The following is a 25,382-nucleotide window of genomic DNA, read 5'->3' on the forward strand; positions in this document are numbered from 1 at the left end:
CACTGTGAGGATGATCAGCTGTCCTTCTTGTCTCCCTGTAGCACCGTCTTTGGCGTCTCACAGTACAGACATTGCAATTTATTGCCCTGGCCACATCTGCAGTCCTCATGCCTCCATGCAGCATGTTCTCGCAGATGAGCAGGGACCCTGGGCATCTTTCTTTTGGTGTTTTTCAGAGTCAGTAGAAAGTCCTCTTTTGTGTCCTAAGTTTTCAGAACTGTGACCTTAATTGCCTACCGTCTGTAAGCTGTTAGTGTCTTAACGTCCGTTCCACAGGTGCATGTTCATTAATTGGACAAGTACATTAGTGTTTAGTTTGAGAAACAGATGCCTCACAAGTCCTCAACTGGCATATTCATTAAATATTACCCGCAAAACACCAGTCTCAACATCAACAGGGAAGAGGCAACTCCGGGATGCTTGCCTTCAAGGCAGAAAAAAAAGAATCCATCTCAGACTGGCCAATAAAAATAAAATATTAAGATGGGAAAAAGAACAGTCACTGGACAGAGGAACTCTGCCTAGAAGGCCAGCATCCCGAAGCTGGCAGTTGAGGACTTGTGAGGCATCTGTTTCTCCATCTAGACACTCTAATGTACTTGTTCTCTTGCTCAGTTGTGCACCGGGGCCTCCCACTCCTCTTTCTATTCTGGTTAGGGACGGTTTGTGCTGTTCTGTGAAGGGAGTAGTACACAGCATTATACGAGATCTTCAGTTTCTTGGCAATTTCTGACATGGAATAGCCTTCATTTCTCAGAACAAGAATAGACTGACGAGTTTCAGAAGAAACTCTTTGTTTCTGGCCATTTTGAGCCTGTAATTGAACCCACAAACGCTGATGCTCCAGATACTCAACTAGTCTAAAGAAGGCCGGTTTTAATGCTTCTTTAATCAGAATAACAGTTTTCAGCTAACATAATTGCTAACATAATTGCAAAAGGGTTTTCTAATGATCAATTAGCCTTTTAAAATGATAAACTTGGATTAGCTAACACAATGTGCCATTTGAACACAGGAGTGATGGTTGCTGATAATGGGCCTCTGTATGCCTATGTAGATACTCCATAAAAAATCTGCTGTTTCCAGCTACAATAGTCATTTACAACATTATCAATGTCTACACTGTATTTCTGATAAATGTTATGTTATTTTAATGGACATTTCTAATTTAACATTTCTAAGTCATCCCAAACTTTTGAACGCTAGTGTATATTTCCACCAAATATAGAAATGGTGGTTTGAAAGGGTGAGAGTAAGTGCCTGTGTCCCAAATGGCACCCCTTTCCCTATTTAGTGCATTACTTTAGAGTAGAACCCATAGGGCTTTTGTCAAAAGTAATGCACTATATAGGGAATAGGGTGCCATTCGGGACACACAGCCATGGAACCCAGGGTCTACTGTCAGTCCTTACCATCCTCCCACTCCAAGGGACATTCCAAGGTCCTCTGTGGCAAACAAGCATCTTTTTTTGCTAACACCAAAATTACATCTTTGTAGAGACACAGAGCGATAGCTTCTGTCATTCAAGACCGTCACATTAAATGTCACATTCAGCATAGTGTCAGATGGCTACTATATAAACTGTATTATCAGCAGAGCTCAGGGTGGAGGGGGTAGTTAGTGGTGCACTCTCACTGCCTCGTCTGGAAGGGGTAACATGTTATTCTCCAGTTCTCTGTTTTCAGACAGCTTTCTGCATGGTAACAGGCATCCCTCCCTCCCTTCCTCCACCCCTCCATCCTGCATGGTGGCAACCCTCAGCTCAGTGGTCTGTCCTGTCTGTACTCCAATACTGAATCTGATCTGGGTGGAGCACCAACATGCTAAATTTACTAGCACCGATTCATAGTCACACAGCAGCAAAGTTTTCCTTGTTGTGGTGATTCTTAGGCAGGAAGGAGAGGGAGAAGAAACATCTGTACCTTACGTGAGATGGTCCTCTTCCTCTCTCTCCCTCTCTCCACATCTGGCCCAGGCCTGTCGGTCGGTCGTTTGGAAGGGTGTGGGCATTGATTGGAGCGGCAAACAGCTGCACCCCATCCGCTCACCACATGTTTCTGATTGGGCCAGAAGTGTCTGTTTGTTAGGTGTGGGGCCGTGTTTGATGTGCTGGCTCAGCTGCGTTGGCGGCAGTGTTTTCGTGACAGGGTCTGAGGGTGTAGAGCTCAGTGGAAGTGGAGTAACCTCACAGAGAGGCCTGTGGTGCAGCGGGGTAAAAACAGGCAGGGTAGAGAGGCCTGTGGTGCAGCGGGGTGAAAACAGGCAGGGTTGTGAGGCCTGTGGTGCAGCGGGGTGAAGACAGGCAGGGTAGAGAGGCCTGTGGTGCAGCGGGGTGAAGAGAGGCAGGGTAGAGAGGCCTGTGGTGCAGCAGGGTGAAAACAGGCAGGGTAGAGAGGCCTGTGGTGCAGCGGGGTGAAGACAGGCAGGGTAGAGAGGCCTGTGGTGCAGCGGGGTGAAGACAGGCAGGGTAGAGAGGCCTGTGGTGCAGCGGGGTGAAAACAGGCAGGGTAGAGAGGCCTGTGGTGCAGCGGGGTGAAGACAGGCAGGGTAGAGAGGCCTGTGGTGCAGCGGGGTGAAAACAGGCAGGGTAGAGAGGCCTGTGGTGCAGCGGGGTGAAGACAGGCAGGGTAGAGAGGCCTGTGGTGCAGCGGGGTGAAGACAGGCAGGGTAGAGAGGCCTGTGGTGCAGCGGGGTGAAGACAGGCAGGGTAGAGAGGCCTGTGGTGCAGCGGGGTGAAGAGGTTTCAGCTGTGAAGAGGAACCTTCTGGAAACCCCCCAGCAGCCACACCCAGGCGGAGACCCAGACTGTCACGCCTTGGTCTTAGGTTTTTGTGTTTTCGTTATATATTTTGGTCAGGCCAGGGTGTGACATGGGTTTACGTGTTGTGTTTCGCATTGGGGTTTTATAGGATTGGGATTGCTATGATTAGGGGTGTGTCTAGTTAGGTTTGGGCTGCCTGAGGCGGTTCTCGATCAGTCAGGTGTTTCTTGTTGTCTCTGATTGGGAACCGTATTTAGGTAGCCTGAGTTTCACTTTGTATTTCGTGGGTGATTGTTCCTGTCTCTGTGTAGTTTCACCAGATAGGCTGTAATTAGGTTTTACGTTCCGTTTGTTGTTTTTGTATTTATTAGTTATTTCATGTATCGTCACCATTTCCTCATTAAAGATCATGATTAACCACCACGCTGCATTTCGGTCCGACTCTCTTTCAACAAACGAAGAACGCCGTTACACAGACCTGCAGGCCCGAAACTCAAATCCAGAAAGAGTCATGCCCAAACCCAGACCCAACCCCATCCCCTGCCACAAACCCATACCTAAAACCAAACCCAGACTCCCCAGCCGTATTCCTCACTGTAGCTATTGGGGTTGTAGAAGATGAGATAAAACATCTAGGAAATAAAATTAAACTGAAATATAAATTCTACACCCTTATCACCACAGAGGCACTAAATAAGTCTGAATATCCAGTCAATAACATACAGTAAAACATACAAGGATTTTATGTCACGTGAAGGCGACATTTAGGGGCCTTTGCATGGTCTTTGCAAGCTCCGGAAAAAAACTAGAAATATACGGCAGTGGTAATGTATTTAGCAACATGTTGCTTTGCTCTATTTCATCTGTGAAATATTATTCAAGTCCTACATCAGAGCTGAGTACTGTAGCACATTGTGGCATGGAAAAGACCCACACCATAAATAATACTTCTCTCTTCCATTCATTCCCCTGCAGGCAGGAACATGATGCTTCACCCTTCCACTGCAATGACACACACACACACACGCGCACGCACACGCACACATACAAGCAAGGACACGCGTAAGCACACACATATGCACACACACACACAAATACAAGCATGCACACACCAACACACACACTGTTCCACCCATTGACAACATGATAATTCTGTCTAGGCCACTTGTGGCTGGGGATTTGGCCCTGATGACCACCCCTGTCTCTCTCCACCAATGCCCAGAAACCAAGGCCTGCTGCCTGCCTGACCAACCAACCAACCAGCCAGCCAGCCAGCCAACCAGCCAACCGACCAATCAACCCAGTCCTCCAACAGGCAGACAGGCAGAGAGAAAGGGTTCTGGAAGGCCCTGCACACCCAGCATTTTGTTTTGCATGAAAGGTATTTTAGGAAGCGAGGCACACTGAGGCAGAACTTTAAAAATAAACCTGTCGTTTATGGTCCGGAAAAGGCTTTGCATGGCCCAGCCACTCCTGCTTCCTCTGTAGTCCAGAGGCTAACACTCCCAGCCCCTCGGGGAGAGGAGAGGAGAAATCCCACTTGTCTTTTCCTACTACCGCTGACTATTCTGACAACTACTTTATTGAGGGAAAATGTACTTGCTACGATTGTGATATGTTCTCTCACCTAGCGATCTTAAGATGAATGCACTAATTGTAAGTCGCTCTGGATAAGAGCATCTGCTAGATGACTAAAATGACATTGCAAAATGAGAGGAGAGGGCTGAGGGGAGAGGAGAGGAGAGAGGAGAGAGTGGAGGTGGATAGGAGGGAGGAGAGAGGGAAGAGGAGGGAGGAGAGAGGGAAGAGGAGGGAGGAGAGGGCCAACCACTCCACTACCAGTCTGTAATGAGGCGTCACGGCTGATTGTTCTCCATGCGTGAAACAACAACGCCTTCCAGGCCCAGTCACGGCCCGATGGTCCAGGCTTTTAACATCAGGAAGACATGACGTTACCACAGGGAACTTCGCTACAAGTCTGGCCTATGTGTTCCATGATGATTCAGATAACATTTTAAATAAAATGCAAGAATATGTAGCTGGCTTCTTAGAGATGGTCTCCTCGAGAAGCTAGTTTCTTAGAGATTGTCTTTTTGCTAGAGCCTTGCTAGCTATGTTTCTAGTCTTTCCACCTGTAGTTTGCTATTATAAGACTGCTCTCCTCTCTTTTCACTCTGTTGTAGGTCTGTAGTTAGTGTGTGGTTCCCCAGACACACGCAGCATTTGATGCTCCGCAGCACCAGAGAGAGAGAGGGAGAGAGGGAGTGGGAGAGAGAGAAAAAAAGAGATCCTCTTCCCTTCCTCATCTCCGTGAGACTCTTTCTCTGTGTCGCTCTGAAGCTTGCTGGGCTTCACACAGCCTTCTCCCACAATGCACTGGGAATACCTCCAGTAATCAGATTAGAGTGGAGGATGCTGGGAAAAGGCTTCAGAGTCAACCAGTTGACACGGGAACAGAGAGAATGGGAGGGAAATTAGACGTGGAGCCTCAGTTGGGAGTAATTAAGAGAAGTCCAGGGCTATAACGTCCACTTCCCTCAACAGGAAAGCCAACGCCAATTTAATCCTTCTGTACTTCCTCCCACCAGGAGACTCTCAGCTGTGGAACTAGACATATCAAACAGCCACATAGAGTTAGAGTGAACCTGAGATACAGACCTGGGAGGGGAGAGGGAAGGGTTGGAAGGGGTCCGTCTGCCTCTGTCTGTCTGTTTAGGTTATGAGGTGGTCCCTGGGTCCAGGGCTGAGAGAAGGGTGGTTTAGGATGAAGAGGTCTATTGTTGAGAGAAGCACTGTGACTCAGCCTCTCCCTTATATTAGACAAGGCCTGGACTGCACCATGTATGTCTACTGCAGTGGGCCAGGTGTTAATGAGAAGAGGTGAGACTGGCTAACTACAGAAGAAATCACAGTGTTTTCTCTTTAGAGTACAGCCTGGCCAACTGCACTTATAGCTGATGACAGCATTTATGAGAATGTACTGTAGCAACACCAAGACAAAACATATTACTGAAACATTCTGCAGGGCCTGTTTGAAAAATGCAAACCAAGGATGTCCCAAATGGCATCCTATTCCCATATGGCTCTGGTCAGAAGTAGTGCAGTATACAGGGATAAGGGGTGATTTAGGACACATCACAACTCCCCAATAAGACAGTGTAGAGGTTGTCCAAGCCAGGAAATAAATGCAGACAATTCAGCTGAACCAGTCACCAACTCCCCATGCTTCTAATACACAACTGGGCACAGACGTCAATTCAACATCTATTCCACATTGGTTCAACGTAATTTCATTGAAATGATGTGGAAACAACATTGATTCAGAGGTGTGTGCCCAGTGGGAACCCCGTTTCCCTCCATGATGAGATTAAAACAGGCACAGAGAGGGAGAGAGAGATAAAGAGAGGGGGGGGCGGTGGTCAGAGAGAGTGAGAGAGAGTAAGAGAAGAGGTCAGAGAGAGGGTCACAGAGAGTGAGAGAAAGAGAGGGGGAGGGGGGTGGTCAGAGAGAGCGAGAGAGAGTAAGAGAAGAGGTCAGAGAGAGGGTCACAGAGAGCGAGAGAAAGAGAGAGATTTACAGCAGGTCAGCCCTGAGGTGACCCCGGCCAGCAGCCCTCCTGGACCAGAGCTGGGATGCAGAGGTCAATGGTCGGTCTGGGAAAATGTATCCCACATGGCACCATATTCGCTAATAGTGCATTACTTTTAGCCAGAGCTCTATGGGCCCTGGTCAAAAGTAGTGCACTAAATAAGTAATAGAGTGCTATTTGTTGCCACAGACCATTTCCTGTGCTGGCTGGTGTTCTGGAACAGGGTCAGAACGCAGGTGTGACAGAAAGCTGAGTGGGGAGCGATGGAAATGAAATAAAGACTGGTGGGGGTGTAGCACCACACTAAAACATACAGTGCTAAGAGCCTGTACGGGTTCACTATTCTCTAGACCAGAGCTGCTGTCTGTCTTCTACTGTCTCATTATGCCCTCATGGACCATACTGCTGCAGTCTGTCTTCTACTGTCTCATTATGCCCTCATGGACCATACTGCTGCAGTCTGTCTTCTACTGTCTCATTATGCCCTCATGGACCATACTGCTGCAGTCTGTCTTCTACTATCTCATTATGCCCTCATGGACCATGAGGATGGGGCCTGTGTGATGGAGGGAGTTGGGGTTGGTTGGGGCCTGTGTGATGGAGGGAGTTGGGGTTGGTTGGGGCCTGTGTGATGTAAGGCGTTGGGGTTGGTTGGGGCCTGTGTGATGGAGGGCGTTGAGGTTGGATGGGACCTGTGTGATGGAGGGAGTTGGTTGGCTGGGGCCTGTGTGATGGATAGAGTTGGGGTTGGTTGAGAACTGTGTGATGGAGGGAGTTGGGTTTGGTTTGATCCTGTGTGATGGCGGGAGTTGGGGATGATTGGATCCTGTGTGATGGCGGGCGTTGAGGTTGGTTGGGGCCTGTGTGATGGAGGGCGTTGGGGTTGGTTGGATCCTGTGTGATGGCAGGAGTTGGGGATGGTTGGATACTGTGTGATGGAGGGCGTTGGGGTTGTTTGGGGCTTGTGTCATGGAGGGCGTTGGTTGGGGCCTGTGTGATGGAGGGAGTTGGGTTTGGTTAGAGCCTGTGTGATGGAGAGAGTTGGGATTGGTTGGATCCTGTGTGATGGAGGGAGTTGGGGTTGGTTGGATCCTGTGTGATGGAGGGAGTTGGGGTTGGTTGGATCCTGTGTGATGGAGGGCATTGGGGTTGGTTGGATCCTGTGTGATGGAGGGCGTTGGGGTTGGTTGGGGCCTGTGTGATGGAGGGAGTTGGGGTTGGTTGGATCCTGTGTGATGGAGGGCGTTGGGGTTGGTTGGATCCTGTGTGATGGAGGGCGTTGGGGTTAGTTGGGGCCTATGTCATGGAGGGCATTGGTTGGGGTCTGTGTGATGGAATAAGGAGTTGGGGTGTGTTTGTGGCTGTAGTGTGCTGTGTTTTTACAACTTGTGTTTTACAGCTGCTGTTAAACAGCATTGGGTCCACGGTTCCTGCAGTTGGAGTTATTAGATAAGAAACCTAATATAAATCAGAGCCGAGGGGTCTGGCAGGCTGGGGAAAGCAGGGGAAAGGAGAGCCGTGACGCTGGGCGACAGGACTAATTCTTTCAGTGTGTCAGGGTTGCCGGGAGGTTGCTGAGGGGTTGCCGGGAGGATAAGGTGATATCAGGTGTCCAGCCTCTGGTTCTGTCGCCTAAACTCAAGTTTCCTATGTTTCCCCCTCTCTCCTATCCTCCTCCACATTCACTCCGTTTCCCTCTCTCCTATCCTCCTCCACATTCACTCCGTTTCCCTCTCTCCTATCCTCCTCCACATTCACTCCGTTTCCCTCTCTCCTATCCTCCTCCACATTCACTCCGTTTCCCTCTCTCCTATCCTCCTCCACATTCACTCCGTTTCCCTCTCTCCTATCCTCCTCCACATTCCCCGTTCAACTTTTCTCCTTCTCTGTTTTCTCCTCTCCTTTTCTGCTCCATGTTCAGTCTGTTTCTCCCTCTGATCTCTTCTACTCCTCTAACTTCAGTCCATATCTCCCTTCTCCTCTTTCACTCACACTTACCCCTCTCACAGACAGGCCAGAAAGAGGAACAGCACTTGCTGGACAAACCATACAGCAACCCTATGCAAGTGCACTCACAATATAACGCAACCACCAAGCTGAGGTAATGATGTCCTGTCAATGGTGTTTATTATAGACAACACTGACCTCTGCTGGACATTCAATTGGATTTTAACTGATAGGGTTTATAAGTGGAGTGTATCCACAAAACAGCTGACTTTATGAGCATATGCATTTTCGGTTTTTCAAATCAACACACTTCAGGATGCAAAAGGAATACTCTGTAAAACATCCAAATCATCCGGCCAACCAGAGAAATGGTAGGTTGAATGTCCATTTCATTTTCGTCTGAAGTTCAACTTTGCCCTAATTTGGCAAAAATGTTGTCTGAAGTAGTAGCAACTTGGTTGAAAGAATAAGTGAGCCAAGCCAACTGGTCTTAGACTGCTGTTTTTTAGACTGCTGCTTTAAATATAATGTCAAACCACAGATATTTTCCATTGACCTCAGCAACGAGACATGCTGATTCCAAAGACAAGGGATGTGTCCCAAATGGCACCCTATATATTGCACTACTTTTGGGTGCCATTGTAGTGCACTATATAGGGAATAGGGTGCCATTTGCCATGCACAAAGAGCTTCCAAAATGTCTTGTGTGGTTTTGTGGCTTTGCATCCTGTCGCTAGGAATAAGGACTTCTGGTACTAATCGGCATTTTAGTCACTAAGGGAAAAATATGGGCAACGGTTAGGAACAAATATGGTTCTGTGGTGAGACAGCTATCTATCTCAGAAATGTAATAATGTGTGCTATATGCAATGCAGGCAGTAAAGACAGAGCTAAGGAGCATGTCTGTTGAAACAGCTAGTTCAAATCAAATCGTACTGATCGGGTACACATATTTTGCAGAAGTTATCGCAGGTGAAGCGAAAGGCTCATGTTTCAAGCTCCAACAGTGCAGTATACCTAACAATACAAAAATACCACCACTCAAATTTTTTTTAAATAATAATAATAATAATAATATCAAGACTAGCAATGTCAGAGTCCAGAACGCACACATACAGTACCAGTCAAAAATTTGGACCCACCTACTCATTCAAGGGTTTTTCTTTATTTTTACTATTTTCTACATTGTTTAATAACAATGAAGACATCAACACTTTGAAATAGCAAATATGGAATCATGTAGTAACCAAAAAAGTGTTAAGCAAATTTGAGAATCTAAGTAGCCACCCTTTGCCTTGATGACAGCTTTGCACACTCTTGGCATTCTCTCAACCAGCTTCACCTGGATTGCTTTCCAAAAGTCTTGAAGGAGTTCCCACATATGCTTAGCACTTGTTGGCTGATTTTCCTTCTCTCTGCGGTCAAACTCATCCAAAACCATCTCAAATGGGTTGAGGTCGGGTGATTGTGGAGGCCAGGTCATCTGATGCAGCACTCCATCACTCTCCTTCCTGGTCAAATAGCCCTTACACAGCCTGGAGGTGTCCTGTTGAAAAACAAATGATAGTCCCACTAAGCGCAAACCAGATGGGATGGCGTATCGCTGCAGAATGTTGTGGTAGCCATGCTGGTTAAGTGTGCCTTGAATTCTAAATAAATCACAGACAGTATCACCATCAAAGCATCCCCACACAATCACAACTCCTCCTCCATGCTTCACGGTGGGAACCGCACATGCAGAGATCATCCGTTCACTTACTCTGCGTCTCACAAAGCCACAGCGGTTGGAACCAAAAATCTCAAATTTGGACTCATCAGACCAAAGGACACATTCCCCGGTCTAATGTCCATTGCTCGTGTTTCTTGTCCAAAGCAAGTCTCTTCTTCTTATTGGTGTCCTTTAGTAGTGGTTTATTTGCAGCAATTCAACCATAAAAATACATATTTTTAAATTAAAACATTTAAACAGTTGACGTTAAGATGTGTCTGTTACTTAAGCATTTATTTGGGCTGCAATTTCTGAGGCTGGTAACTCTAATGAACTTATCATCTGCAGCAGAGGTAACTCTGGGTCTTCCTTTCCTGTGGTAGTCCTCATGAGAGCCAGCTTTATTATAGCGCTTGATGGTTTTTGCAACTGCATTTGAAGAAACTTTCAAAGTTCTTGACATTTTCCGCATTGACTGAGCTTCATGTTTTAAAGAAATGATGGTCATTTATCTTTGCTTATTTGAGCTGTTCTTGCCATGATATGGACTTGGTCTTACCAAATAGGGCTATCTTCTGTATACACAACTGACTGGCTGAAACACAATAAGGAAAGAAATTCCACAAATGAACTTTTAACAAGGCACACCAGTTAATTTAAATACTTCCAGGTGACTACCTCATTAAGCTGGTTGAGAGAATGCCAAGAGTGTGCAAAGCTGTCATCAAGACAAAGGGTGGCTACTTTGAAGAATCTCAAATATAAAATATATTTAGATTTTTTTAACACATTTTTTGCTTACTACATGATTCCATATGTGTTATTTCATAGTTTTGAAGTCTTCACTATTATTCTATAATGTAGAGAATAGTACAAATAAATCCTTGAATGAGTAGGTGGGTCCAAACTGTTGACTGGTACTGTGTATACACACATACAGTATATTATATATTTATTATACACACATACACAGCTAAAACGTATGTGGACACCCCTTTAAATTCGTGCATTCAGCTATTTCAGCACACAGCCATGCAATCTCCATAGACAAGCATTGGCAGTAGTATGGCCCGTACTGAAGAGCTCAGTGACTTTCAGTCATAGGATGCCACCTTTCCAACAAGTCAGTTCGTCAAATTTCTGCCCTGCTAGAGCCACCCCGGTCAACTGTAAGTTCTGTTATTGTGAAGTGGAAAATCTAGGAGCAACAACGGCTCAGCCGCGAAGTGGTAGGCCACATAAGCTCACAGAACGGGACCGCCCAGTGCTGAAGCGCGTAAAAATTGTCTGTCCTCGGTTGCAACACTCACTACCGAGTTCTAAACTGCCTCTGGAAGCAACATCAGCACAATAACTGTTTGTCGGGAACTTCATGAAATGGGTTTCCATGGCCGAGCAGCCGCACACAAGCCTAAGATCCCCATGCACAATGCCAAGCGTCGGCTGGAGTGATGTAAAGCTTGCCTCCATTGGACTTTGGAGCAGCGGAAACACATTCTCTGGAGTGATGAATCATGCTTCGTCATCTGGCAGTCCGAGGTTTAGGAACGTTACCTGCCCCAATGCTTAGTGCCAACTGTAAAGTTTGGTGGTGGAGGAGGAAAAATGGTCTGGGGCTGTTTTTCATGGTTTGGGCTTAGTTCCAGTAAAGGGAAATCTTAATGCTACAGCATACAATGACATTCTAGATGATTCTGTGCTTCCAACTTTGTGGCGAAAGTTTGGGGGAGGCCCTTTCCTGTTTCAGCATGACAATGGCCCAGTGCACAAAGCAAGGTCCATACAGAAATGGTTTGTCGAGATCGGTGTGTAAGAACTTGACAGGCCTGCACAGAGCCTTGACCTCAACTCCATTGAACACCTTTGGTATGAATTGGAACGCAGACTGTGAGCCAGGCCTAATCGCCCAACATCAGGGCCCGACCTCACTAATGCTCATGGCTGAACGGAAGCAAATCACCGCAGCAATGTTCCAACATCTAGTGGAACTGCCTTCTCAGAAGAGTGGAGGCTGTTATAGCAGCAAAGGGGGGACCAACTCCATATTAATGTCCATGATTTGGCTATTTCAGCCACACCCGTTGGGGCCCATGTGTTGAGAATCAGCGTTGAAGAGATGTTGTTGCCTAACTTCACCACCAAGGGTCAGCCCGCCAGGAAGTACAGGACCCAGTTGCACAGGCCGGGGTTCAGACCCAGGGCCCCGAGCTTAGTGATGAACAGCATTCTTACGTTGGTATTGCTCTTTTCCAGATGGGATAGGCCAGTGTGATGACATCATCCGTGGATCTGTTGGGGCGGTATGCAAATTGCAGTGCATCAAGGGTGTTGGATAAGGTGGAGGTGATACTGTATGAACCTTAACAACCCTCTCAAAGCACTTCATGATGACAGAAGTGAGTGCTATGGGTCGATAGTCATTTAGTTCAGTTATCTTCGCTTTCTTGAGTACAGGAACAATGGTGGACATCTTAAAGCAAGTGGGGACAACAGACTGGGATAGGGAGAGACTTCCCATGTTCATAAACACTCTAGTCAGCTGGTCTGCACATGCTCTGATTACGCGGCTTGGGGTGCAGTCTGGGCCGGCAGCCTTGTGAGGGTACAGTCCTTGTGAGCAGCGGTGGCCCGCATAGACGGCTATGTTTTCCTCGAAGCGGGCAAAGAAGTTGTAGCTTGTCTGGGAGCGAGGCGTCGGTGTCCGTGACGTGACTGCCTTTCCCTTTATAGTCTGTGATTGTCTGGAGTCCCTGCCACAAACACTGAGTGTACAAAACATTAGGAACACCTTCCTAATATTGAGTTGCTCCCCCCTTTTCCCTCAGAACCATCTCATTTCGTCGGGCATGGACTACAAGGTGTCGAAAGTGTTCCACAGGGATGCTGGCCCACGTTGAAGCCAGTGCTTCCCACAGTTGTGTCAAGTTGGCTGGAAACTGTTGAGAGTGAAAACCCCAGCAGCGTTGCAGTTCTTGAGGCACTAAAACAGGTGTACCTGGCACCTACTACCATACCCTGGTCAAAGGCACTTCAATATTTTGTATTGCCCATTCATCCTCTGAATGGCACACATACACAATCTGTGTCTCAATGTAACGGCGTTCTTCGTTTGTAGAAAGAGAGTCGGACCGAAATGCAGCGTGGTGGTTACTCATGTCTTTAATGAAGAAAAGTGACGATACATGAAATAACTATAATAAATACAAAACAACAAACAGAACGTGAAACCTAATTACAGCCTATCTGGTGAAACTACACAGAGACAGGAACAATCACCCACGAAATACAAAGTGAAACTCAGGCTACCTAAATACGGTTCCCAATCAGAGGCAACGAGAATCACCTGACTCCAGATTGAGAACCGCCTCAGGCAGCCAAGCCTAACTAGACACACCCCTAAACATAGCAATCCCAAATCCTATAAAACCCCAATACGAAACACAACACGTAAACCCATGTCACACCCTGGCCTGACCAAAATATATAATGAAAACACAAAACACTAAGACCAAGGCGTGACACTCAAGGCTTCAAAATACTCCTTTAACCTGACTCCTCCCCTTCATCTACACTGATTGAAGTGGATTTAACAGGTGACATCAATAAGAGATTATAGCCTGGATTCACGTGGATTCACCTGGGGCCTGTTGCACAAAACTAGGATAAGGGATTAAGCCAGGATATCTTGGTGATCCTGGCTCAATTGAGCCGTAATCCGGTTGCACTAAAGATGGATAGGGGGCAGGAGGATATGTTATGGTATAAATTACCATGGAGATTTATTCTGTGGAGCTAGCCTGCTCCAGACCAGGCTAAATTCCAGGATCTATTTAATCTCATCCCTAATGTCAGTCAGCAGTCACCACAAATGGAAACCAATAGTTATTTCACTGCTCACTATACATTGTTATCACATATAACTAGACCCACTGTTATTATTTAAACGTTTGTGATCATTAATTTCAATGATTTTGGATAAAAGATTTTTAGATGATGTTGCTATCATTAGATAATTTACAGTTTCCCATAGACTATAAGGCTATATATAAAATGATAGAATATTAGGGCCACAGAGGGGAAAAAACCACAAGTCATAATATTGTAACCAGTTGTTTTAAAGGAGGACAGTTGTTAAAATGACAGATGTGGGGCATTTCGTGAAATTGTACTTCAGTATGGTTTCATAAACAAAGACATGCTGATGTGCCAGAATATTAAGTATCACATTGTCATAAGTATCAAAACTGTAAAAACAATATGTAGCTTTTCTGCAGAAAGAACCAGCCTCATAAATTTATGACTTTATCCTTTTTCTTCAGTGTGGCCCTAGTACTCTGTCATATAAACAAATACACATTCCATATGAATATAAAAACACAATGTGTAACATTATGTTCCTTTATTGAATAAGGACAAAACAAAGCAGGTAAACCATCAGCTCCTTTCGAAACTGAAGTCACAGTGACTCTACAAGATGGAAAGCACAGAATCCAAGCATATTATACAAAATGATACATACACATTCAAAGGTCTGTATATAACACACCCTGCATGTCTGCACACTAAAATAAATGCAGGACAAATCCATACACATCAACTGAACAGACAAATGAATGGATGCAGTAGCCTCCCTGCAGCCTTGTATTACACACAGTATACCGCACAAACATCATGAGGCCAAATTCGTCAAAAAACGAACCCCAAAAAACCCAAATTCCTCTGCCACCGCAGGACATATTTAACCAAAATTGAAAGCACACATACTAACTAAAATAATTCAACACATATTGGTCCCTCAGCAGCCAACCACTGTCGTCATCAGGGAAGATTGCCGGATTGTCCCAGTCCATGGCTGGTGGCACTCTGGGGGCCCTCTCCTTCCTCAGGCAGGCCACATTGTGGAGGACAGCACAAGCCACAGTAATATCACATGCCCTAACAGGGCTGACCCTTAATTTGTGAAGGCAGTGAAAGCGTGCCTTCAGGAGGCCAAAGGTCATTTCAACTCTGGCCCTGGTCCTGGCATGGGCATGGTTGTAGGCCTGCTGTGCTTCCTGGGGGTCTGTGAAAGGTGTCAGGAGAAAAGGCTGGCAGCCATACCCCCTGTCTCCCAGCAACACACCAGAGAATTCACCTGTCAACACAAAATCTCATCATTACTACCTCATAAACACAGTGATATTCTTGACACAGCCATGATGGTTATAAATAGGGGTTGTGTGGCTTACCTTGTGATAGGCACTGATAGATTTCAGAGGCCCGAAAGATTCTGGAGTCATGGACTGAGCCAGGCCATTTTGCCACAACATTGCTGATCACACAGTCAGCATTGCAGACCATCTGAAATCATAAGATGAGGAATATTACACCAATCAATGCACATCACTGGCAATGCAGAGTGTTCGTCAATGGACAATATCAAAAAGTTATGTTCACCTGAACATTAATGCTGTGAAAGGATTTCCTATTCACAAAATCGGCCTCATGGGCACCTGAGGGGGCTTTTATCCTTGTGTGTGCAGTCCACTGCACCAATGACATTGGGGAAACCTGTCACACAAAGTAATGAGTATCCTACTATGTGTTAACAGTTGTCCTGTAATTTGTAGATCCTCTTACCTGCAATCCTATAGAACTCCTCTTTGATGTCACAGAGTCTTCTGTGGCCAGGGAAGGAGATGAAGACATCTGCTAATGCTTTGATAGCCAGACACACACTCCTTATTGTGCGGCAAATTGTGGCCTTGTTCAGCTGTTCTGCATCCCCCACTGAGTACAGGAAGGCTCCACTAGCAAAAAAGCGCAAGGCCACACAAACCATTTGCTCCACACTCAGTGCATGGCTCCGTGCAGTGCGGTGCTTAATCCTGGGACCCAGTAGTCTGCATAGATACCTGATGCCATCTGCAGAAAACCTGTATCTTTCATATAGATGGTCATCAGGGAAGGCCAGTGGGTCCAACCGGTCCCTGAAGACCCTTTCTCGCCTGAAGGCTCTCCTCAGCACAAGTGCTTCTTCATCCACCACATCTCGCACGAATGGGCATGCCATTGTCAGAGCAGAAAGGAACACACAATTTTGGGCCTTCATATAGGCTAGTGGCCACACCTGGTGCTGGGGGGGTGGGCAAAAGAGGGCGATGCCTTATAACGATGACTTGGTTGTACTGATTGCTGGGAAAATAAAAAAAACCTTAGAAAGATGCCACCGTCCTGTGTGCTCACAATAAGAGCTCATATGTCATGGCTCACTTGACTTTACGAGAATATACCAAATTTTTATTTTGAGCTGTGTCATCTTCTTGGAGCTGGGGGAGGAAAGAAAAATGATTAATACATTTGTGTTACAGTTAGCATACAGTGTACATTGAAGGCATATCTCACCTCCCTCTCAAGTTTTTTTATTTCAAGGTCCAGTTTCCTAATTGTCCTCTTTTTTATTTCGAACTCCAGTGCAAGATTTTCCATATTTTTCTTCTTGTACTGAATGTCTGTCTGCCAGTTCTATTTGGCACCGGAGGTGGTTGCCATACAACTTTCTGATAGCTTGTGAGCTCTGTGAACACAATACAATTAGCGCAGCTGGAATTTGGCAGGATGTGGTGTCCTTTTATTAATACGCACTATGTTGCCAGGCTGGTTTTCCCACTGTATAGCATCTGGGTCCTGTAAAAGAAATTAGATTTTTTGATTTTGATGAGGACTCCTCACCATTGTAGAGTAAATAGTACTTTCACAGTCTTAACATGATACCTCATGCCTTCTGGAATCCAGAGAGATGGTCTCCTCCTCATCATCGTCGTCTCCATCATGTGCTGTTGCTGCTGCACTGGGGCCTTCACCCTATCACATTTAATCGGATTCATATTGAAGCTAGTAGACAAGACATGCCAGGCCTACAGTATGCCTTTGATGGAGTACTCACTGGATCAGCATCGTCTGGTGCTTGTGCTGGTGGCTCTAACAGGAACACAGTGCTGCCAGACACTGCAAGGCAATAGGTAAACCAAAGTCAGACAGTCCAAATTGATTCAATATGAATGTGGTTGTATCCCATGTAGAGATGGAAGGACATACCTTGAATGAAGCGGGTGGCATCTTGGGAGGAACCTATGCTCGTCTCTTTCCCCCCAGGGATCCCCTCTAAGACGGGCCTGCCTTTATTTAGCTCCAAGGCCATGTCCTCTGCTGGGGTAAGGTCAGCCTTTGGTGACCCACCACCCGTGCCTTGTCTGTGGGTATTCTTTTTCACTGCTAAAACAGTACAGACAATGTGTGAGCAGGCACCTTCTGGGTACAATATATGCTTGTGCTTTGTTAAATATTAGTCAGGGACCATACCATTCTGCAGAATGTTCTTGTATTTGATTTTGACCTGCTGCCATGTCCGTTTTGGCCCGTTCATGTTTAATCTACACACACACACACACCACACCACACTTAATGGAGTCACACTGCAAAAAATTACTTGGTATTTTTGTCTTGTTTTCAGTAAAAATATCAAAAAATGTATCATAGCTTTATACAGTGTGATGGAGTTACTTTACACAATTTCACTCATATCTGCAGTGCATTTCAATAAAAAATTGAACCGTTTCATAATTACAGTACAACTGCATTTTTGGAGATGTGAATTAAATATTTGAATTGTAATTGTGATGTTTCAGCGGAGCGGTGAGTGTGTAATTGTGCACTACTTACGCATTCAGGCGGTCTGCAATACTTTGCCACGCTTTTTCTCTTTGCTTTATCACTGTGGCGGTGTTGCCTTTCTTCTTAATTATATATTTTACCTCCTCGTATGCCTCCATGAGGATTTGTGCTTCCGACGGGGAAAAGTACGCGGCTCTAGTTGCCATGGTAAATCAGTTAATCTGTGATCTGTGGCGGGGTCTATTTGAGTGAGCCGTGAGCGCGCACCTATCCAGGATTGGTTTCACCTGGCTTAATGAATCCGTGTCTGCTCATCCTGGCTTGGTCTTTGTGCAACCAATTAAGCCTGGACGCACATGTTTTGGCTTCATTGAGCTCAGCTGAGTCATTTATCCCGGATGTCTTAATTCTACTTTTGTGCAACAGGCCCCTGGTCAGTCTGTCACATAAAGAGCTGGCTTTCCTAATGTTTTGTACACTCTGGGTACAGCTTGTGTCTAAACCGTACGTGGGACTGTGGCTGGGAATTTGGGGGTGTTGTGGTCTCAAAATAATTTGACTCAGAACACTGAGTGATTAAAGGGGCTGTCTTGAATGTTTTGCAACTCAAAATAAAGTATCTGTTTTAAAGAACTGTGATTCAACGATATCATAATTGCAGTCTATATCAATCAGCGACTTATCATAAATTATGGTAGGTTAGGCCTATTTACATAAAGTGTGCTGATGATTTTTGTATGTGTTCATGCCAAGCAGCTGTTCACTGGCATTCTTTTTTGCAGTGCCCCCTTATCTAAATCAACATCTTAAAAAACTAAAAAACATGAGCCTATTTTGTAGGCTAATGAAAACTTTCCGAAACAGAAATGCCAAATATTTAGTTAATTTCATCCAAAAGCAGTGGGATTTGTTAGAAATTGGATATGTAGACGGGCGAGTCGGTCAAGGATCGATTCAGACAAGGTGGTAAATTGTATGACAAGCTACAGTTTATTCAGAGTGAAGATATCTAGAACAGCGTAATTACGGCTCTCCCGCTGGTTCGTACGGAAGCGCAGACGAAGAAGAGACCGTTACAATCAGTACACCACTAATATATAGAAAAGAAAGCAGGTTGATTCTGGAAGATCGGATCTTTGGATTGGTTCAGCTGGGGTGTAGTCTGTAGTCTTCCGCCATTGGCTCAGTTGTCTGTCCGTCATCGTAGAATCCTCTTCGGGCATTCAACGTTCAGCTACAACGGAGATCATGTGTGTGTGCGCTGGTTTTGGCCATTAGTGTAATGCGGGAGCTATCCTGTAGGGGACCCCACAGGCTCAACTCTGAGTTGTAGCCCTTTATCAACAATAGTTTGGTCACCTGCATAAGAAATAGCATTTCTCTACAGATTCTTACCATGAAAGAAAAGAGATGCTGCCAGGCCCCCCTGGAGCAGTGAAAACCAATGACTGTATGAAAACGGAATTATCTGCCATTTTGGACCAGGGCCAGGTTTGATTGATTGATTACCAATCTTTTTCTGTTACTGTACCACCACCAGAATTTCACTCACAATACCCAGACATTGTAAAACAAAAATGGAGTACCAAATCTGCCATAATAAGAAAGAAAGAAATGCACACAAAAATACATGAATAAATAAATCCGTACATAAATCAATCAGCAGGAAAACACCAAAATACTAACCCAAATGCATTAATTTATCTATTATCTAATTATTTATTCATTTTATTGATATATTTATTCATTTATTTCTGTATTTCTTTGTCCAATATGATAATGAGTGTGTATCAATCAAACATCTGTGGGTGGTATCTAACACTGGGCAAAAACTGGTTGAATCAATTTTGTTTCCACGTTAAATAAATGTGGAAAACTGATTGGATTTGCAAAAAGTCATCAACGTAAGGGAATTATGTTTTTTTTTTAAATGGTTTTACTCTTAACCTAATTCCAATGACATGGTGAAATTTTTTGAAGGATTTTATTTTGAATTCACTTTAGTTGACAACTCAACCAAATGTAAATCAAAACTAGATGTTGAAATGACACAGTGGGATTGATTGATACATTTCACGGTGTTGCTTGATTGCTTTTTCCTGGCTCTGATGGTCCGAAAGTAAAGAATCAAACTACACACACTTGAGATATTTAAAACCGGTAGAAAGCTACAGTAGCCCAATTCTTCTGGCAAGTAGATCAGGCGAGCAGTAGCTAGAGACTTGGTAGTGCTGGCTAATGCTGCTGAAAACGACACCTCTACAGATTACCTGCTTTTCCGTGTGGAGGTGTAACGGAGTTAAGAACATAACGTCACTCCACAGCTAGCTTGAAATGTCGCTAAAGGGGCTATCCAATTAGTAGCTTTTGCATAGCGCAATCGGTTAGCACATTGTCAAGCAGGCCCTGGTTCAAGTCCAGTCAGTGGCAAGTTCAGGGAGCTAGCATACTGACCCCGTTTATAGAGGCATGCATCAAAAACTTGAGTCAGCTAGCTGGTACAACAGAAACAGAAGTGAACCCGTTAGTTCTTAACAATTTGGATGAAGTTGCCTGATGACTTCGCCAGAGTTGAAGTGATAACAGAGAGTCCTGGTGCAGTACACTATAGACGATTGCCGCCTGGGCCACTATAATCACACCGTTGTTCAACTGGTCGTTCAGTACATTACCGTTTCTGTTTAATTAAATGTTAAACACCGTTCTGACGTACTGAACCAACCCCAGGCAAATGCAACAGAGCACTGCGCCGTGACATTAATTAATTTATGGTGTGTTAGATACCACCAATATATTTTTGCCTTCCAATTTGGAGGAAGAAATACATAAATAAATGAAGAAATAATATAAATGAATGAAAGTGGGATTAATTATTTAAATAATTATGTATCTATGTGTGCATTCATTCATCCATTTATATGTGCATTTATTTATTTATGCATTTATAATGATGGCATGTTTGGTCCTCCATAAAAAAAACACATTTAGCATGATAATGTATAATATTATTTACAAAACTGTTGTAATGTAGACAATTATACATTGGTTGTTCATATTTTGCTAGCACATGGGAGACCCCAGCAAATGCTCTGTGGTAATTGGCTACTGTCACCTCTCATTTTTCGTGACGACTATGTTTTTATCCAATCTGATTGGTTTGTGGGACTTGCTTACACGGCGGGAACTTCTAGCTAGCTAGTCAGGTATGTTTACAGTTAGCTAACAAGCGGTGTATATCAAATTTGTAGCTACAAAGGTAAATTAACACAATTCAAACATGAATTTCATTGATATTGTAAATAGCTAGATCGTTTATGCTTGCTGAAAGTTGTGGTAGATGGAGGCTATACAAGCTAGCAAGGACAGCTAGCTAGTTACCTGGTACTTCAAATCACACATAAAAGTGAAAGCGGTTAACGTTAGTTAGCTTCAACTTACTTTAAGAAGCAAGCAGTCTGTTTCCATTAGCTAACGTTACATTTTAGCGCGTGATGTTAGTTTTGCTGTGTGCGTTATGACACAGCTTGCTAGCTCGATAAGCTACCGTAACTAGATGCAGAGACGTATATTTCGCAAAAAGCAAATAACTAGATCTAGCTAGTTAACTAGTCAGCCATATTGTGAGGGGGATGTGACCAATTGATGTGAATGATATTGTCAGTTGCAGCAACATGTAACGTTACTGGCTTCAAGCTTGTTTAGATTTTTTTTTCAGATAGTATATCAGTTGGACAAGGCAGTCACCATGGCTGCTCCCTCAGTGGAGTACACCATAGGAGGGGTGAAGATACAGTTTCCTTGCAAAGCCTACCCCTCGCAGCTGGCCATGATGAACTCTGTAAGTGTGTAAGCATCACACACTTTTAACCATGGGTGATTTTCAAAAGTCTTTTGTTGATTCCTCCTCCTCTCTCCTTGCCTTCTCCTTAAAAGGTCAGAGGGAAGCAAGGAGACTGGAGGATAAGATCTGAGGAGTGGACGACTTTTGAGATTCACCCCATATCCCATAAATACTGTATGCAGTTAGCCTAGTCTGTGTTATCAGTCTGTTATTGAGTGTGTGACTGACTAACCCCTGTTGTGTGTGATTGTCTCCCCAGATAGTGCGAGGGCTGAATCATGGACAGCACTGTCTATTGGAGAGCCCTACAGGGAGTGGCAAGAGCCTAGCCCTGCTCTGCTCTGCCCTGGCCTGGCAGCAGGCACAATATGGTAAGGGTGCTGTTTAGACAACTTCTTATGAGTTTTGATTCTTGGCTTATTTGCATTCACAAGCAATACTTTATTTTAAATTTCTGGTCCACATAAAGCATTACTGCATGTAGTGAATATATTCAAGTGTAGCATATTCTGCAGCTGCATACTAGAATTCATCGTCTCTGAGGTTAACTGTGATGATGATTTCAGTATGTATGTCCTGTGTGTGTCCAGGTAAGCTTGAACAGGACGGCAGCAGTCCTACAGAGGGTAAGAAGCCAGCTGTCACCACCCCCTGTCAGTGTGCCTGTCATAGCAAACCCGCCAGTGTCCCAGACAACAGGCCCAAAGCACTAGCCACTGTGGTGGTGGACCTCACAGGCTCACCGGAGGTAGTGATGGCACAGGGATCATCTTCTCCCACAGACCCAGGTAATCTTAGTTGAGAAATAGTAATAGTGAGATTCCTAACCACTTAGCCATCCACTATGTTGGTCAGTGTTAGAGGTCGACCGATTAATTGGAATGGCCGATTTCAAGTTTTCATAACAATCGGTAATCTGCATTTTTGGACACCGATTATGGCCGATTACATTGCACTCCTTGAGGAGACTGCGTGGCAGGCTGACTACCTGTTATGCAAGTGCAGCAAGGAGCCAAGGTAAGGTGCTAGCTAGCATTCAACTTATCTTATGAAAAACAATCAATCTTAACGTAATCACTAGTTAACTACACATGGTTGATGATATTACTAGTTTATGTAGCTTGTCCTGCGTTGCATATAATCGATGCGGTGCATGTTAATTTATCATTGAATCATAGCCTACTTCACCAAACGGGTGATTTAACAAGCGCATTCGTGAAAAAAGCACTGTTGTTGCACCAATGTGTACTTGACCATAAATATCAATGCCTTTCTTAAAATCTATACACAAGTATATATTTTTAAACCTGCATATTTAGTTAATATTGCCTGCTAACATGAATTTCATTTTAACTAGGGAAATTGTCACTTCTCGTTCTGTGCAAGCAGAGTCAAGGTATATGCAGCAGTTTGGGCCACCTGGCTTGTTCCACTGTGTGAAGACCATTTCTTCCTAACAAAGACCGTAATTAATTTGCTAGAATTGTACATAATTATGACATAACATTGAAGGTTGTGCAATGTAACAGCAATATTTAGACTTAGGGATGCCACCCGTTAGATAAATTACGGAACGGTTCCGTATTTCACTGAAAGAATAAACGTTTTGTTTTCGAAATGATAGTTTCCGGATTTGACCATATTAACCTAAGGCTCGTATTTCTGTGTGTTATTATAGTATAATTAAGTCTATGATTTGAAAGAGCAGCCTGACTGAGTGGTGGTAGGCAGCAGCAGGCTCGTAAGCATTCATTCAAACAGCACTTTCCTGCATTTGCCAGCAGCTCTTCGCTGTGCTTCAAGCATTGCGCTGTTTGTGACTTCAAGCCTATCAGCTCCCAAGATTAGGCTGGCAATACTAAAGTACCAATAAGAACATCCAATAGTCAAAAGGTATATGAAATACAAATGGTATAGAGAGAAATAGTCCTATAATTCCTATAATAACTACAACCTAAAACTTCTTAACTGGGAATATTGAAGACTCATGTTAAAAGGAACCACCAGCTTTCATATGTTCTGAGCAAGGAACTTAAACGTTAGCTTTTTTTAATGGCACATATTGCACTTTTACTTTCTTCTCCAATACTTTGTTTTTGCATTATTTAAGCCAAATTGAACATGTTCATTATTTATTTGAGACTAAATATATTTTATTGATGTATTATATTAAGTTCAAATAAGTGTTCATTCAGTATTGGGATGCCCAGGGGGTGAATATTTCCATTCTAACCCAGCACTAATAAAACATATGATTCAACAAATGAAGGGCTTGGTGATTATTTTATTAGTTGAATATAGTGTATTTATGCTGAGTTCGAACAGAAATATGCACCCCGTTGGGATCCCCTCAGGAATGGATTGAGAGAAAAACTCTGTACTGCAGTGTAAGTCATAGTCCCAATCCCCTAGCTCAGCTCAGTTTGTAAATTTATTCAATTCAATACAAATGTTGATACCTTTGTCTCGGTCTGTTCAGTGCCCCCTCCACCAGAGGAGTACAAGCCCAAGTCTTTAGCCTCTCGTCTGTCTGACAAGCTCCAGACCTCCCTCACCTCCGAGGATGATGACTTCCAGCCCGATAGGAAACGCATCCGCACCCCTGCCATGGAGCAGAAGGTAGGACACCTTATAGAATTTAATGTATTTTTATGGGTAGTCATATTAACAATAAGTTTAACCTTTCTGATTTGTCCCTGTTTCAAGTTCCAGGGTATATAAAATCTGCGTGTCTGCTGATTTTCAGTTCTTTGCTGCCTTGAATGCCTAAAGAAGTATTTGACATCTCAGGAACTACTTAAACAAGATATAAAGATCTTATAATCTATGCAGGCCTGTGCTGATAATGACACAATAATAACATAAACCCTTACTCTCTGTTTCCCTCAGGGTCGTAAGAGGAGGTGCTTGGAGCCGGGAGTGGTGTTTATAGATGATGAGCCAGAAGGAGAGCGGCCAGTGCCTGGAGCACAGACCTGGACTGTGGAGCTGAGTACCCAGGCACAGACTATAGACCTGCCACTTGATAGAAACGGCTGTGTGAGTACCTCTACTGTACCTTAACTAAGGATATGTTGCCAGTTGCCTGTGAGTGCTGATCTAAATTGATGGACCTTCCCCCTGAGGCGCACTATGTGAGTACTTATATTCTAAACTAAGGATATGTTGCTTTTTAATGCTGACCTAGGATCAGCTCAACTGATGGTAGGGCTGTGAAATATTTTGTGCATACCGGTACAGATCCACATACCAATATGGATTTTTACCTTCTACAAAGATATTTTGATACAGTGCTAAATTTAATGAAAAGTTCTACAAATTGGACTACTTTCCCAGGCAGTTGTGACCTAGTTCTGACCTTTCTTGATTTCCAATTTTTTTGTTATTTTGTATTGTTTAATATTTTACTGCGTTGTTAGGCGCTAGTAACATAAGTATTTCGCTGCACCTACATCTGGTAAACTGTGTATGTGACCAATAAACTTTGATTTGATTTAGTTTGGTTGAGTATAAAACCATCAGAATGTAGAAAGTCCGTTCAAATCACTTAGAATTCATTTGTTTCCATCATAGGCTCATGCACTACTCAAAACATATTTAGAACAGTTTTATTATTCAAAAACATAAAATACAGTCACATACTGCCATACTGTTAATAAAAATAGGAAAATATTGTGATATGATAATTATTTTGACCATATCGCCCAGCCCTAACTGATGGACCTGCCCCCTGAGGCACACTATTGTGTGAGTACATCTATTTTTAACTAAGGATATGTTGCTTTTTAATGCTGATCTAGGATCAGCTCAACTTACTACCACTTTAATAACAATCATTAGAATCCATGAAGATAAATATTTTACTGTTGCTACCCAATTTTG

At 44.1% G+C, this 25,382-nt stretch overlaps 1 protein-coding gene across 3 annotated transcripts in view; it reads left to right on the top strand.

Annotated features, from left to right (window-relative positions):
• Positions 1-20,801: 20,801 nt before the first annotated feature.
• Positions 20,802-25,382, top strand: part of LOC109905644 (BRCA1 interacting helicase 1) — a 45,374-nt gene continuing 40,793 nt past the window's right edge. For 2 of the 3 annotated variants that reach the window (XM_031790746.1, XM_031790749.1), the window contains exons 1-6: positions 20,802-20,915; positions 21,375-21,497; positions 21,760-21,871; positions 22,091-22,288; positions 23,980-24,119; positions 24,390-24,539. In XM_031790746.1, the coding sequence (XP_031646606.1) occupies positions 21,405-21,497; positions 21,760-21,871; positions 22,091-22,288; positions 23,980-24,119; positions 24,390-24,539 (693 nt within the window). In that variant the 5' untranslated portion in view covers positions 20,802-20,915; positions 21,375-21,404. Of the gene's footprint in view, positions 20,916-21,361; positions 21,498-21,759; positions 21,872-22,090; positions 22,289-23,979; positions 24,120-24,389; positions 24,540-25,382 lie in introns of all 3 variants that reach the window. The other variant, XM_031790747.1, reaches the window with a different exon arrangement.

This window comes from Oncorhynchus kisutch, linkage group LG15, assembly GCF_002021735.2.
Source record: "Oncorhynchus kisutch isolate 150728-3 linkage group LG15, Okis_V2, whole genome shotgun sequence".
In the NCBI taxonomy this organism is placed as follows: domain Eukaryota; kingdom Metazoa; phylum Chordata; class Actinopteri; order Salmoniformes; family Salmonidae; genus Oncorhynchus; species Oncorhynchus kisutch.